The 16,700-nt window shown below is 36.0% G+C and overlaps 2 protein-coding genes and 1 long non-coding RNA gene across 3 annotated transcripts in view; all 3 read left to right on the plus strand.

Moving 5' to 3' along the window:
* si:ch73-334d15.4 overlaps nucleotides 1–2,088 on the plus strand; it is a 6,823-nt gene extending 4,735 nt beyond the window's left edge. Inside the window, exon 3 of the mRNA XM_001336488.8 lies at nucleotides 1–2,088. This exon is cut by the window's left edge and continues 607 nt beyond it. Within this exon, the coding sequence (XP_001336524.4) occupies nucleotides 1–194 (194 nt within the window). The 3' untranslated portion in view covers nucleotides 195–2,088.
* A 1,789-nt stretch (nucleotides 2,089–3,877) lies between these two features.
* LOC103909772 (uncharacterized) lies at nucleotides 3,878–5,540 on the plus strand. Its single transcript, XR_659855.3, has 2 exons — nucleotides 3,878–4,062; nucleotides 5,143–5,540. It is a non-coding gene; the product is annotated as an uncharacterized lncRNA (long non-coding RNA).
* A 3,413-nt stretch (nucleotides 5,541–8,953) lies between these two features.
* Nucleotides 8,954–16,700, plus strand: part of LOC137489268 (receptor activity-modifying protein 2) — a 73,229-nt gene continuing 65,482 nt past the window's right edge. Inside the window, exon 1 of the mRNA XM_073941092.1 lies at nucleotides 8,954–9,108. The gene's annotated coding sequence lies outside the window, so the exon portion shown is untranslated. The remainder of the gene's footprint in view (nucleotides 9,109–16,700) is intronic.

Here is a 16,700-nt window from a genome sequence, read left to right on the forward strand (position 1 = left end):
TGTTGCCTGTAACAAGGCAAGGCAAATGTGTAGCATTCCTTTGTGCAATGGTCGGGGTTTTGCTTATCGTTCTGCCAGTGCCCATAATCGTCAACAACTTCCTCAAGTTCAGCTCCTTGGTCAAGACTAAGCATTCAATGCCCAGAATGAATGAGAAAAGGAGTGTCGATGTAGGTCCTTCATATTCTACTTAGAGATTAGAACAAGAGGTATGGATAAATTATAGGATAATGTTATAGTATAAACATCATGTGACCCAGTGGGCACATTGATGTCACAACAACAACAAAAACATGTCAAAAAATCGATTTGATGTCAATTACAAAATTTTGGACGTGTCAAGACGACATTGAATTGACATCAAGACGACATCAAATTGATATCTAACATTGGCGTCAAAAAACACATCAAAATGTGAATCGATTTGATGTCAGGTCATTACCTTGACGTCAAAACAACGTCAAATTGACATCTAACATTGGTGTAAAAAAACGACTGTCCTGTAATCAATTTTTGACGTTTTTTATACCAATTTTGGTGTCGTTTTGACATCAAGGTAGTTTACTTGCCTTGTAGAGACACAAAATCCATAGTAGCTTTGTCATTAGTAATTGAAGCTTTCAGATGATGAAAATTTCTTATAATATATTTAGGGCTGCACAATATATCGTTTCAGCATCGGTATCGCAATGTGTGAATCTGCAATAGTCACATCGCAGAATTTGCAATGTCAAGTTGGTATTATAGTTCTGAACATATGATTTGTGGAGTCATCGCTAAGTTTAACCATAAAGTACAGTGAAAGGTTTTCATTTGGATGGGTTTTAAAGACCGGTGACTGTATGATTTACAGTTTTTCCTCAGTCGCTTTGGTGCATTTCTCACAACACTATTTACATTTGCACAACAATTAATGCATTTCTCAAAACAATTAGTACAAACGGCAAAACCTTGTTGATAACCTGCAAAAGCGTGTTACTTGCTCAAAATGGATAGCTCACTCCTCAAAAGCAAGTATTGATGTCAGTGAAAGTGTCAGTCTCATCAAGATGAAAAGTCCTGACACTATTGTTTATGAACAAGATAGTCAAATGGCTTTGTCATGTTTTCATTATGAGTTTACTCTGTAAATTTGTCCCAACGCAAAAAAGTCAGATTTTGGTGACAGTTTCTAAAAATGCTCAAGACAGCACTATATACTATTTGCAGAGCCATTTGAAAACTACAGTAAAGTTAGACATCAGTGCATTTAGTGAAGTATCTGAGTACAAGACACTGAATATGTATGTTTCACATTTTTACTGCATATGATCTTTGCTTTTTTAATATATTCACAGCATTGTGTAAAAGAATAAATACACCCTTATTTACAAAAAACAAACTTCCTCTAGGTGGAGCTGTGCACATCTGTGAAAAATATTGCAGAACATATTGGATCTCAACCTACAACATATATAAGTCAGTAAATCATTCATGAAATTGTTCAATTTAAACGACATTTTCGGGGGGAAAAAAGATTTAAATTTGTTATAAAATTTTCTTGACAGATTTTGACAACTAGCTCAACATTTTTGTATGTGATGACTGAAGTAATGAAATGAGGACTATTAGTTTTATATGGAGTAGCTATTCAGTCTTCACAAGTTCATTTAATTTTCACTGACATGACATAAGCAAATGATAATGTTATAAACAGCAGAGAGTTGTATAAAAGCTGTTGATGCATGTCCAAAAGCATTTGCAATTTGTTAGAAGGAATAAGTTACTGCTACTATGATGTGCACAAATGTTTTGAAAAATGCATTAACTGTTGTGCAAATGTAAATCGTGTTGTGTGAAATGCACCGAAGCCACTGAGGAAAACTGTAAAGTTTAACTTTAAGTTTCTTTCTTCTGTTGAACACAAAAGACAAAAATTTGAAAACCTGTAACTATTGACTTTCATGGTAAAAACAATTACTTTGGAAGCCAATGGTTACAGGTTTAAAGATTTTTCAAAATGTCTTTTTATTTTGTATTGAGCAGAAGAAAGAAACTCGAACAGGTTTGTAACAAGTAAAGGATGAGTAAATGATGGCAGAATTTTCATTTTGGGGTAAATCATCTCTTTAATAACTATCACAGGGTCTGATGAAGAGCCACTAATCTGAGGTTATGTTTACTCAACACAGTGTTCATCTAAAAATGTTAAACTTTTATGGATTTTTGCCATTTATTTACTTGACCAATGCATTTTATGAGTGTATGTTAGAAAACAATACTGTTGTTGTATCTGTGTCAACTACAGAAATGTGAATTTGTTAAAATACTGAGCATTTCCAGTTTATATGGGCAGGCACTTTTTTCCAGGGGTTTCAGTACAGCGTAACCGCTACTACGTCATCGAGTGGGCGTGGCCTATATGTGAATTTGCATAGGTCACGGATCATGCGCAGATTGTGAAAACAGCCGTTTGATTCAGATACCTGTACGTATTCGCAGGGGTTTCATGTGAAGTCAGTGTATGTTATTTTAAACAAATTAACTTAAGATACCTCTCAGATTACATTAATACTGTTATAACTTAAGATACCTGTCCCGATCCCACGGCTTTTGTGTCAAATACTTTATATATCATATACAGTAGCATCAGATACCTGTCCTGATGCCAGGGGTTTCATGTATAATTACTTTTATATTAGTTAACATCACATACCTGTCCTGATCCCAGGTGTTTCATGTATGATCACTTTTATATTATATACAGTAACATCAGATACCTGTCCTGATCTCAGGTGTTTCATGTATGATCACTTTTATATTATATACAGTAACATCAGATACCTGTCCTGATCTCAGGGGTTTCATGTATGATCACTTTTATATTATATACAGTAACATCAGATACCTGTCCTGATCCCAGGTGTTTCATGTATGATCACTTTTATATTATATACAGTAACATCAGATACCTGTCCTGATCTCAGGGGTTTCATGTATGATCACTTTTATATTAGTTAACATCAGATACCTGTCCTGATCTCAGGGGTTTCATGTATGATCACTTTTATATATATTAACATCAGATACCTGTCCTGATCCCAGGGGTTTCATGTATGATCACTTTTATATTATATACAGTAACATCAAATACCGGTCCTGATCCCAGGGGTTTTTATGTATGATCATTGATCACTTTTATATATATTAACATCAAATACCTGTCCTGATCCCAGGGGTTTCATGTATGATCACTTTTATATTAGTTAACATCAGATACCTGTCCTGATCCCAGTTGTTTTGTGTATGATGACTTTAAATAAAAATAGAAAATAAATATGATATAATTTATGTATAATATATAATATATGTAATATATATAATAAAATATGAATAAGATCGAGAAAGAAAAATTAACCACGATTTATTACAGAAAATGTGGTATTTATTTGTTTAAACATGACTGAATACCATATTTTAAACTACAAAAACACGGTTAATCTTACCACAACCATTATTATTTGGTTTAAAATGGAAGTACAAAAGCCCAGAGACAGAAAAACGGAGTAAAACGAGGTCAGCCGGTTTTGCTAATGAAATCTTTAAAATATAAGATTATAAAAACAAAAAAATAACCTGTATGATTGTTTTTTTCCCTCGTTATCCACCGCGGTAGGTTCTTTATCCATAATCATCCTGTTTGAAATGACCGCGCTAAAAAAGAACCTGTACTGCGCATGATCGGTGACCTCTCAGTATTGTTTTTTTTTTAAGGGGGCGTTTCCCAAACACCGACCGAGCCACGCCCATTTTACGTCGTGGTAATGAAACCCCTGGAATGGGCTATATGCACGCGTTACTTCCGCGTTTTGTCTAAGGCCGCGGTCCAGCTTCCGGTCTGGGTGATTTTAAGCGGAGGTAAACAGTATTATGGCAGAGTCGTCAATATTTACTCGCTGTTTGCGAGTAAATTATGGTCAACGATGTGCAAATGATTGTCCGGATGTGCTCTACAACACCGCAGAGCAAAGCTTGAGAAGGGTTTCAAGTTGTATGCATCTTCCTACCTGTGCAATTATGAAGGTAAGTTCAGCTAGCCTGAAGGCTAACTTTAGCGTTAATACTCTTACGATCCGTCCATCTGCAGCTTTATCACGTAAGTAAAAGTAATCATATGTGTATGTAATTCTGTCTCAAAGTGTCAGGTAAAAACAGGGCCGGAATAAGATCTCAGTGAGAGCTCATTACTACCGATAGGTCTATGAAGAAATCGGAGTCTCCTCACCAGCTGAGAGTAGGACAGCATACACATGTGAAATTCTGTCCCATTCAGTTCGGATAATTACAGAAACACAGATGCTGTCTTAGCTTGTAAGCATGATTATTGAGCAAGATATATTAGGAATAAAATAATACAATGCCGTTCCATCCACAACAGACAAATAGCACTGTGTCAATGCTGATATTTATTGCTGAAACAGTGGAGATGACAGATGCAGTGTAACAGTGTAGATAGCATGCTTTCTATTTAGTCGATAACATTGTAATTAAATGGGAGGGTGACCCAAAACAATAAGGTGTCATTAGTTAATTTCACATCAACAATTTGTCTATTGCAATATTTATTAGTTTTTTACATTAATGAACAAATGCTTATTCATTGTGCTTGTTAACTCACAATGTAATAGCTAATGTTAACAAGCATGACTTTGGATTTTTATTCATTAGTAAATTAGTTTAACAATGTTAACTATTAAATATTAAATAGTTATTTTAATAGTGAGCAAATACATTAATTAATGAAACTTTATTTTAAAGTGTGACTAAAGGGAGCTACTTTTAAATAATTTAAATTAATTATTTACTGTGTAGTTTAATCTGATGATATTGCTGCAGATGCCTTTAAAAAGAAGATATTTTGAAGAAAGCTGAAAACCTGTAACCATTGACTTCCATAGTATGAAAAAGAACTACTATGAATATCAGTGGTTGCAAGTTTCCAGCTTTCTTCAAAGTATTTTTGTTTGTGTTAAACATCAGAAAGAAACTCAAACAGGTTTGAAACAAGTGAAGGATGAGGAAATAGAATTTTCAGTTTTGAGTGATCTGCCTTTAATGACTCTATTAAAAAAACCTATTAATATTCTTGTTTCTGTTTTCTAGGTAACATTATGAGATTCAGAGCTAGAAAATTTTATGTGTAACTTCATCCTGGAGCGGACATCCGTCAGAAGATCCATGCCATCGTCTGCTAGTTTATAGCTCCTGCTCTTGTGTGGCTGAGAGTGGGATATGCAAACATTTGGTTGCTTTGCTTTTCCAGACAGCCCATTACTCTGAAATGTGTAATGTGTGTTGTCACATGAACAATTGTTTGGAATGGATCAATTATGTGTTAAGTTCCATGAAACAGATGGGTGATTTATTTATTTATTTAATACGTATAAGCCCAAATACCTCTCTATGCACAAGTTACAGAAGAAGCACCTGATTCAAGAAAACAACTGATTCAATGTCATTTTTTCTGTTCATCTGAATAAAATATTTTTTTCAAAATGTTACATTTTTTTGACAATTTATTTCAAATTACATACAGTGAATTATATTTTATATGTACAGTGAATAAAATAAAGGTCTTTATTCTGAATTAAAAAATTGCACTTAGAAAGTAGCTTAAGAAATGTTTATGTATATTAATGTTCATTTTTTTTTACTTCAAAGGCAATGAAAATAAACTATTATTTGCCATAAAAGCTCCTTTCTTTAAATGTCTGCATCCGGTTGGCACTCGAGCCTCGATCAGTTTTCTAGACTGAAATTGTCAGCTACACTCTTGTTTTTTTTCTGTTTCTGTAAAATTCTCACGTTTAATATCAACAACCCACCTCTTCTGCACGACTTTGTCTTTTGGAAACGTGTGGAAACTAAGGTAAGAGTTCAATTTTTGACGCTGTGCATTGCTGAACACAGCAGTGGTATCTACAAGTACTGTTCTCACGTCTTTGAAATGACACTTTTAAACGTTTAGATGTCATATTTATGTAGCTGACATAAACATATATAAGTGGGCTATAATGGAATAAAACATTAAGACAACTGTCCAAAACATTACTCGTTTTTATCAGTAGCGCTCCTGTTGTAGCACTGTACTGTACGATCGGCGGAAGTAGGCTCGGGGTCTTAAATTTTACCGGAAATGCGTCACGCGCCGCCGTGCATAGAGCCCATTTAGTGCATGCCGTTTATATGCGGGCAAAAGTATGCTGTGTTTTTTTAGGCATCGCCATCTACTGGCCTGGCATGCAGAAAAGAGTGTTTTTAGCAAGTGTGCCGCAAGCCTACGTTTGAGTGAAGGTTTCGGCCGTTAGATCGCCCCCTGGGGGCTGGCTGCAGTACAAGTCATAAAGCCCGCCTCCTCCGTGTTAATGAAGGAGACTTGAGCCCAAATAAAAAAAAATATTACACTTGCAATAAAATGTCCCGAAAGATAGTTCTGGTCGATTAAGGCACTGGTTATTGTGCTGAAATAGGTGCAGATCTTCATTTTTGTAAACAGTTTGTTTTTAGCAGTAATTTAATGCTGGGCGTGTCAATGTGATTGACAGCTGTGATTTACAGTTTCTCAAAGCGCGGCGTCTGAGCTTCGGCAGGAGACTGAAGTAGACTGAAATGTTATTATTCGATTTCTGTGTTATTTTACCATGACAAAATGAGTTCAGCAGTAAACTATAGTTTCTGACATACATGATCCTGGTGGAACACTGTTTATTCGCTAAGTTCAGGGCTTTTTTCGGGCTTTATTAGTTTGCTGATACACGCCTAGCCACCCAGATAGCAAAACACAGTTCCGGCTAGATTCTCGCCTGCCGGAGACTTATCTCTTAGAGCTCAGACTGACTAATGTTACCTCTGCTGGACCTACTCCGGATGCCTGGACTCACTGCCCGATTCCAGTCCGAGTCAATCGAGCCAGATGCGGCGGCCGAGCGAGCAGGCGCTGCCGCATGCGAGCCGGAATCAGCCCGCGACGCCGCGAGTAAAGTTATGCGCTGCGGCCTGGAGCTGGCGCGATTGAATATATAAAACCCTCATATTTGTTAACGTTATTACATCCATTTGTGTTGATATGACAGCAAACGCATGCTGAGAAGTTCGGGGGGCGTAGTTGATTTTACATAAAGCGTTTGATTGGAAGCTCGACTCTGCTCATTTTCGCGGCTCCTCCTCTGGCTCCATCAGACAATCCTTCTGCGCATGTCTGGCTCCAATTTCAGCGGTCTTTTGCGACAGTTTGTGCCCGTCAAGCAGGCGTTTTGCCCTCAAGGCGTTCAGTGGGAAAAAGGGCTGTCGCGTCGTCCATATTTTTTACAGTCATTGGTTTTTAGTCATTATAACAGATCAATGTGTTTACACAAAACTTAAAAAAGAATAAAATCAGTTTTTAGTCCATTGTTGTTATATCCTTAAAACCAAAACTGGACACCATTACAGAGTATTTTGCTAATTTTTATCAATGTGATGGTAAATCATTGTGTGAAAATACACAATAACAGTATAAAAAATATAGGTTTATAGAGAAAGCAGACAGAATTTTAGCCAGAATTATAAATTGATTGATTTCGATTATTAAAAAGCACAGCTCATAACCTCTGAACTTTAGAAAATCTAAATAGCAATTAATTAAATCAAATAGAAACTGGGCTGTGATGTGAATCAAATATCAGAGGTGCCTATGCTATTTTCGTTAGCACTATATACAGTACACACAAATATTGTATACATATGTAATCAATACTAATTCTAAACACATATAGCCAAAGCAAAAGGTTACATTATATTAACACGCATATAATCACACTGTACTTGTTTTAAAAGCCTTGCACAAGAGTTTGAGAAAACCTTTTGGCATCCCACACAAAATCAAAATCCAGCCAAATCTGTGGGCTCACAGACAACAGATATTTGTGCCAGATAGTTTTTTTTTTATTATTATTTCTGTATTTTAATCTTTCAACAACCTCTTGTATTGCATTTTATATCTTTTTCTGTGTGTGTTCATTAAAGTTATATTATCTTTTTTCTCTATTTTTGCCTTTGTTTTCATATTTTACTATTGCTGTAACACATTAAATATAAAACATCTTGAATACATCCAATAGTTAAGCAATAATTACATAAATAAACTGTGTAAGAGCCAAAAATGCAGACTTATGTTTTATTATTATTTTGTATGAGTGCCATAACCCTGAATTACTTGGACCTTTTCCCTTTACAAATAAAATTAAGTATTTATAACAAATTAACAGCTAAACCTAATGTGAGCGAGAATGTTTTGTTAGTGTAATTTTATGGCGTGACCGCCAGATGGCAACAACGTAACGCTACACCTAAACGCCTCGCGTAATGAACTCAAGACAAACCGACTTCACTGCATTTTTTTAAAAGAGCGTTATAAAGTCAAGTTTTACACCGGTTTTTCTCGTACAGCGGTCGCCATTTATTGAGAGCAACACCAGTTGATACGTAAAGCTATCAGGTAAATATTAAAGCTCATTATTTCTACTCAAAATCAGTGTAATTTGGCTTCCACAGTAAAAACATGACATGGAAGCAAATTGTTAAAGTTTTAAAGATTTTTCAAAATGTCCTTTTCTGTACTGAGCAGAAGAAAGAAACTCAAACAGGTTTGTAACAAGTAAATGATGAGTAAATAATGACAGAGTTTTCATTTTTGGGTGAACTTTAAATAACCATCACAGGGTCTGACCGAAGGTCTGTTAATCCATCTGGATTTATCATCAACCAGCTAAACACAAACATCGACTTGCTCCAATTCACTCACTCGTTTTTTTTTCTTTTTACAAATAAAATCAAGTATTTATAAAGAATAAACAGCTAAACCTGTGAGCGAGAATGTTTATTTGTTAGTGTAATTTTATGTTGTGACCGCCAGATGGCAACAACGTAACGCTACACTTAAACGCCTCGAGTAATGAACTCAAGACAAACCGACTTCATTGCATTTTGTTAAAAAAAAATAGCGTTATAAAGTAAAGGTTTACACCGGTTTTCTCTTACAGTGGGCGCTATTTATTGAGAACAACGCCAGTCGATACGTGAAGCTATCAGGTAAACATTAAAGCACGGTATTTCCACTCAAAATCACTGTATATGCCGAACGTCATACAAACAAACAGAAAAATTAGTACTTGCATCCGTTTGTCAGAAAACAAATGAACAACTTATTTATTCACTCACAGTCCATCCAAGAACAAGTAACTTAGCAGATGAATATGGAAACAAGAGGTATTGAGGTAAAGTTGGTTTTATATCCTCACATTTGTCAGTGTCAAACCCCCTTTACCCTGCTGAAAACTCCAGCTTAAACCAGCCTAGGATGGTTGGCTGGTTTTAGCTGGTCGACCAGTCGGGTTTTAGGGTTTAGGCCACTTCCAGGCTGGTTTCACGTCATTTCCAGCCTGGTTTTAGCTGAACAGGCTGGGAACCAGCCAAAACCAGCTATGTCCAGCTTAAACCAGCATCTGGTTTTAGATGGTTTTAGCTGGTCACTTTCCAGCCTGACCAGCTAGGACCAGGCTGGAAATGGCTGGAAACCACCCTGGAAGTGGCCAAAACCTCTCTAAAACCAGGCTGGTCGACCAGCTAAAACCAGCCAACCATCCTGCCTAAACTGGATTTTTCAGCAGGGTATTGTTTACCATTGTATTTTGAATATTCGGTCTGAAATCAAATGTAAATTGAGTAGTCTATGACTTGAAAACTACATAAGCACTATTTATTTGACTGTGAACAATATGTTGTATTTTGATTGTCTTTGACTTGGATAGTCATTTGGCTGCTAATGTGATTTCACTATTTAGAATTTGCAAAGAATATTTTTGTAAAACTGTATTTGGAAGACAGTCTGATGTGTGAATATAACACTTACTGTACCTTAATGTAGGGCTGCACAATATACCTTTACATTTATTCATTTAGCAGACGCTTTTATCCAAAGCGACCTACAAATGAGGACAAGGAAGCAATTTACACAACTATAAGAGCAACAATGAGTAAGTGCTGTAGGCCATAACCCATGAAGTTACCAAAACATTTATCATTTATGTGTGTTTTTATAAAAGTATTCAGGCAAATTAAATTGCATTTTTAACTTTAAGGAAAGTGTCACGGTGGCACAGTGGGTAGCAAGATCGCCTCACAGCAAGAAGGTCGCTGGTTTAAGCTTCGACTTGTTCAAGTGGCTTTTCTGTGTGGAGTTTGCACATTCTCCTCGTGGTTTCTCCCACAAGTCCAAAGACATGCACGATAGGTGAATTGGGTAAGCTAAATTGTCCATAGTGTATGTGTGTGAATGAGAGTGTATGGGTGTTTCCCAGTCATGGGTTGCAGCTGGAAGGCCATCTGCTGTGTAAAGTAAATGCTGGATAAGTTGGTGGTTCATTCTGCTGTGCCGACACCTAGTTAATAAAGGGACTAAGCCGAAAAGAAATAAATGCATGAACTTTAAAGAAAATTTATTGCGTTTACAGTATGTATATATACTATGGTGTTATTTGATCATTAAATTTGTGCATATAAATATTAGATAGATCTAGAATAATCTCCAGAAAATCATATAGCACTGTATATTTTGTTTGCACAGTGTTGTTGCTGTACAATTTGTGTGATTGGTTTATTATTGTTTATGTAGATGCACTCCCTTACGAAATCATTCAAATGAAGAATCAGAATCAGTTTCATTGCCAAGTGTGCTTCACACACACAAGGAATTTGTTTTGGCTACAGAAGCTTCCAGTGTACATAAAGTGACAAGTGACAACACGAAAATAAAATAAATATGGAAAAAAGAAATACGATAAACATGTAAACATTGGAAAAATTATGAATTCTTTCCTAATTAGCATAATTATTTAATCTGGGCAAATTATATATTCAATATTGCAATAAATATCGTTGAAAAATAAAATATCGCGATGTCAGTTTTTTTTCAACAGCCTGCAGCCCTTCCTCAATGGCATCTTACAAGTTGTCACTGAATGAATGTGCGAATATAAAACCAACTCTACCTTAATAACGTGTATGTATGAAATAACATTTTTTCTTAGCTAATTGATTTAATTTAGAAATGCCAAAATTACAAGTTTTTCAGCACGTAGAGTTTAAATATGCAACCGAGGCATTATTTTTAAATGTTTGTTTTTATCTGTATATGTGATTAGTTATGCTGCTATTTGATAGTTAATTTAAAGGCATCTTAAAGCAGTTCCATTTTTAATGAAGGATATACAGTTGAAATCAGAATTATTAGCCCGCCTGAATTATTAGACCCCTTGTTTATTTTTTTCCCCAATTTTTCTGTAACGGAAAGCAGATTTTTTTCAATACATTTCTAATCATAATCGTTTTAATAACTCATCTCTAATAACTGATTTTTTAATCTTTGCCATGATGACAGTAAATAATATTTGACTAGATAATTTTCAAGACACTTCTATACAGCTTAAAGAGACATAAGGCTTAACTAGGTTAATTAGGTTAACTAGGCAGGTTAGGGTAATTAGGCAAGTTATTGTGTAATGATGGTTTGTTCTGTAGATTATCAAAAAAAAAAACTTGAAGAGGCTAATAATTTTGTCCTTAAAAGGGTTTTAAAAAATTAATAACTGCTTTTATTCTTGCCTAAATAAAACAAACAAAACTTTCTCCAGAAGAAAAAATATTATCAGACATACTGTGAAAATTTCCTTGCTCTGTTAAACAGCATTTAGGAAATAATTTAAAAAGAAAAAAAATCAAAGAGGGGCTAATCATTCTGACTTCAACTGTAAATACCTGATGTTTTACACATTACTGGCCTTGTACATGACTCAATAAGATGGCCATTTTCATATATATGACCATACCATATATGATTTTGTCTGTATCAGCTGCAAAATGATTAAAAATCAGTTCTTACTGAGCAATGAAGATTAAATAAAATGAAATAAAATGCAAATATAGTTAACAAAATTAAAATTTTCTTGTATTTATGGATACAGTGTGCATCTTGAAGAAATGTGGACAGATTTTAGGAGTTGGGGCTTCAAAAATGCCACTCCGTAATTTGTTTTGCACATTTGTGATGGATGGCAGTTATTCATTATGATTTGCTGCAGGTGATTTTGCCAAATGCAACCTCATGGCTGGAAAACAGATGAATCGAATGACTCTAGAAGATTTTGGGACAGGAGAAAATGTCAACTGAGGATCAGTGTTAGTGTGGTATTTACAAGATGAAAGGAGCTTTATGACAAACTTGGAGCAGAGAAAGACGGCAAACCCGCATGTGTCTTATTAGACAGGTGAGCGACAGTTTTATCTTTACATTATACAGTATATTTATATTGATCTAGATTTCTCCAGTGTGCAAAAATCATCTCTTGCATTACTACAGAAATGCATACCATAACACCATAGCATAACAGTGGTTAACGTTTTTTGAGTATGATGATTTAGACCACTGTTTCTGAACCACATTCCTGGAGGACCACCAGCCCTGCACATTTTCCACGTCACCTTAACCAAACACACCTGATTCAGATCATCAGCTCATTAGCAGAGACTGAAAGACCTTTAATAGGTGTGACAGACAAAGGAGACATCCAAAAGATGCAGTGCTGGTAGTCCTCCAGGAGCGTGGTTGAGAAACACAAATTTAAACTGTAAAAAACATCACTGGATTACACAAAATAAGTGAATTACAGTTTTGCATTTAACGTTGCGTTTTTCCAGCTATTGCCTAAAAATACAGATAGTAAACCTATACAGTATGTAGAATGTAGCTGATAATATTTTATTTCATCATCTCATAATTTTATAATCATAATTTCTGTTCACATGAATTCATGTTTGCCTGTGGATATGAAAATTATTTCTTATGATTACATTTCATTATGCAACAATTCTTACACATCATAAAATGTATGAAAATGTACAAAAGCTGTCATTAAGACTGTACAATGCAGATATTCTTTAGGAACAAATAACGTGCAAATAAGGCACTAAGTGGTGTCTTTTTTTAAGGGGTATTTTTTTTTAACAGCAGCATTTTGTTTCAAAAAGCTTTACTGTTGTAAAAAAACTATAAAATAACCACACATACATACAAACACAGTACTGGTTTCTTTATTAAGAATTGTACAGGCAGCTCCACAGGCATCACAGCAGTGTTACACAGTGTTTCTGTCTTCAAATGTGTTGACCTTTCACACAGCCAATGAGAATATAGGAAACAACCCTCATTAAGAGCTCTAGCAAAGTTGGTTCCTTAGGATACAGTACCAGACAGTTCAAGCGGTACCTGACCCTAAGAACTAGTCAAATGTAAATATTCTCTCACAGTTTGACTTTCAGTAGGAAGATCAGAGACTGACAAAACCCTTTTAATGGATATTACAGTATACTGAATCTGACAAGTGCCAACATGTTCCTTTTACATGCGTAAAAACTACTGTTTTTACCAAACAGTACCAAACAGTGTAGTTCACATTAGTTTTAATGTAATGTTACATCAGGATGTAGGAACTGTAGATATACATTCTTATGTACGTTCTTAAATTTAAATCCCACAGTTTGATATCAGATTTGCTGTATATCGAACATTTTAGCAGATAGAAATCATAGTGGTTGAAATGCAAGCATCTAGCATGATGTCTAACTTTAGTTTTCAGAGTTTTTTGGCAAACACCAGACTGACAGAGAAAGCTGGATCACACTCATTTTAAGTCTCGCAGTGATTGCTAGTGACATTTGTGCCCAGCCCATCATTAACTTTCTTTGACCATGGAAAATAATTTTGATGATTTCATTTCTACATGCACAAACATCAGCAGCCTAAACAACACTGACTAACTTTACCTGCAGTGCTTCTGTCAGAGGACCAATACATTCACTTATATCAAAATCCACAAATACAAATATGTTTCACTGAACAACAAAAATTCAAGAAACCTTGTTATGAATCCTTTACATTTTGCAATACTCTTCAGAAGAATTTGACATTAAAGGCAGCATTTTACATAAGCCTATTGAATGTCATGAAATGTCACTTTTCACTCTGATAAAACTACACAATTATGAAATCGAAAGTGAAAAAAGCCATTCAAAAGGGTTCTCTTTTTTTAATTGGGGAAGTCTAACTCCACGTAGTTTGCAGTCTGTTTGTGCCCAGATTTTGCTCATTTCAAACAGGCTTAAACAGAGAGTATCATCTGACCTCAGATTAGACCCACCAGCACCTCATTCTGGATCATTGGGTTCTGATTGGCCGGCCTACAGTAACATCCAGTCTTAAGAATGGACCAGATCCTGTCCAGCATGTTGAAACAGCACAGATCTGCTCTTCCTGGTGTTGTCTGTTCTTTCAGCTGTTTGACATCCACTTTTGATGCAATTCCTATATTCCTCGCTGTGATGCCCTTGTATATTCCCACACAGTTTCTGCTTCTCAAGCTGAAGATAGGGTTGCCACTTTCACCAGGCTGTCCTGCCGTGGACATCAGAAACTCATTTCCTTGGCTCTTCTGACTCCTGGTCGAGGAACCGGTGTCTACTTTGCATGTGTGTGTTTGGAGATGTCCTTTTACATCAAATGTGTAGAAATATAAAGCATCACTGGCATCGGGTGCACCGAAGCGGTCCTGTAAACCTTTGCCCAAAACATCGGTTTGTCCGAGTAATTTAACAAGACACTGGTCTTTGTCAGAAAACATGTGGCGTTCTTGAACAAGCTTTGCCTCATAAATGAGAACAAAGCTCTTGGTGGGGAAGAAAACATAGGCGTCGTATGGACAAGCGTACTGGAATGTATGAAGAGCCGTCAAGATGTAATCGTTCCCCAAATAAACCCCGTAGCAGGACTTTATTGTCTTTTCTCGTTTTAGCTTGATCAGACACACTGGCTCTCTTGCTAAACTCATCTGATTCCAGTCTGTGACCTCCGACTGTGTGATAATCTGTCCATTTCTGAACAACAGTGGACCAGTTTGTGTTCGAAGGAGCTCAATGCACTTCTCGACCTGACAGGAGCTCATGCAGGGAATGGTGAAACCTTTATTCTTGACTCTGCAGTTGAGAGTCTGATCATCTACCTCTTCCTGTTGATTTGTCATGACGGCAGTTTTTCTGCACGTGTCCTTTCGAAACATCTGTATTCTGATGAACAGTGGTCTGAAATATACAGAGAGATGGACAAATAAATGTACAGAACTCCAGTGGGCCACTGTTTGGCTTTTACAATGATAACTTTTAGTGTTATCAAGTTAATAATGTTGGAAATGAAATGAGTGTTTGGTTGGTGATGGCATGAAAAGTATTTTTGAGATGTATCAATGTAATTCAAATGTATTTAATTTTAGTGGTTCGTAACAACAGCACAAAAAAAGGGGTTATTAAGTTTCAGCTAAAGAAACACTGAAACACATTAACAACAAAACTCAAGGTGAAAATGCCAGTGACTTCTTGTTTATGAAACTGTTGTCAGTGAAAACTCATTTTTTTCTGCCGAATGCGTTTCATCATCTACATTTGGTTGTTATGGTTTTGTAGGAAAAAAAGACGTATTTAAATAGCACTTTTTGTCTTTGTACTGTACACTAAAGGCTAAGCAGTGTTTTCTTTTTATTAAGAACAAGTCATAAAGGGAACTCCCTGCTTTTTTTCAGTTTTTTTTTTCTGCTCAATCATAACCCCGCCCCAAACCTAACTCCACCCCTCCTCTGCTTGTCAAAAGCACCCCCTAGTTACAGATACATAATGAGCTGCTGTGGTTGAGCTATGCTACTGCTCTTGTAGCTCAACCAGTAAAGTGGCATGTTGGAAACACAGAAATCAAGGGTTCGATTCCACAGGACAGCAAGAACTAGTGGATTGTTGACTAAACTGATAATGCAACACACTCCGTCTAATAAAACTGCGTTCCATTTAATAATACGATTGAATAAAAAGATTAGTCCATCAGATTAAACAATTACAAAAGAGAAAAATCAATAATTACAACACACTTTGGCTAGAAATGTAATCTAATGAAAGAGCTCTTCATGTTTATAATAATGATGATGATTATAATAATAATAGTGTTACGTCATATCAAATAAATTATTTAAAATTGGAATCAAATGATTACCTTTTTTGTGAGGATTTGAGGTTTTGAGAAACAGCAGGTTTGTGTCAGATTTGAGGCTGGTGACACTGAAGAAAATGAGCAGTGATGGTCTGGGGTTACACTTATATCAGGACATGTACTGTTAATAGTCTGAATTTTATCTCTTGTGTCTGAAAAATTGCTGGATTTCTGTGCTCAGTTTTTTGTTGTTGTTTTGTCCTCAGTCAATAGGGGGCGCTACAGTGACTTCAGCCTTATGTATCACAGAGGAACAATGATCAGTGTTTTACTCTTGTGTTGTCACAGGCTGCATTGCAGTCTAATATTTGATGCCCTTCACTCGCTAACTTCCCTCCGTCTCGTTCACTATGATGTACGTGATTGATTTCGCTTCTCGAGTGTCCACTACTGGCTGAACATCTGAATGGGTATGGACTGCCCTAAACCCTTAAGCACTTAGGAACTACACTGTTGTGATGGCTAAATCTCATTGCATTCTGGGACACATAGGTGCTGGAGTGGACATACAGTACAGTTTGAAGCCGACTCGCTTCCTCTG

Source organism: Danio rerio, chromosome 24 (assembly GCF_049306965.1).
Source record: "Danio rerio strain Tuebingen ecotype United States chromosome 24, GRCz12tu, whole genome shotgun sequence".
NCBI lineage: Eukaryota > Metazoa > Chordata > Actinopteri > Cypriniformes > Danionidae > Danio > Danio rerio.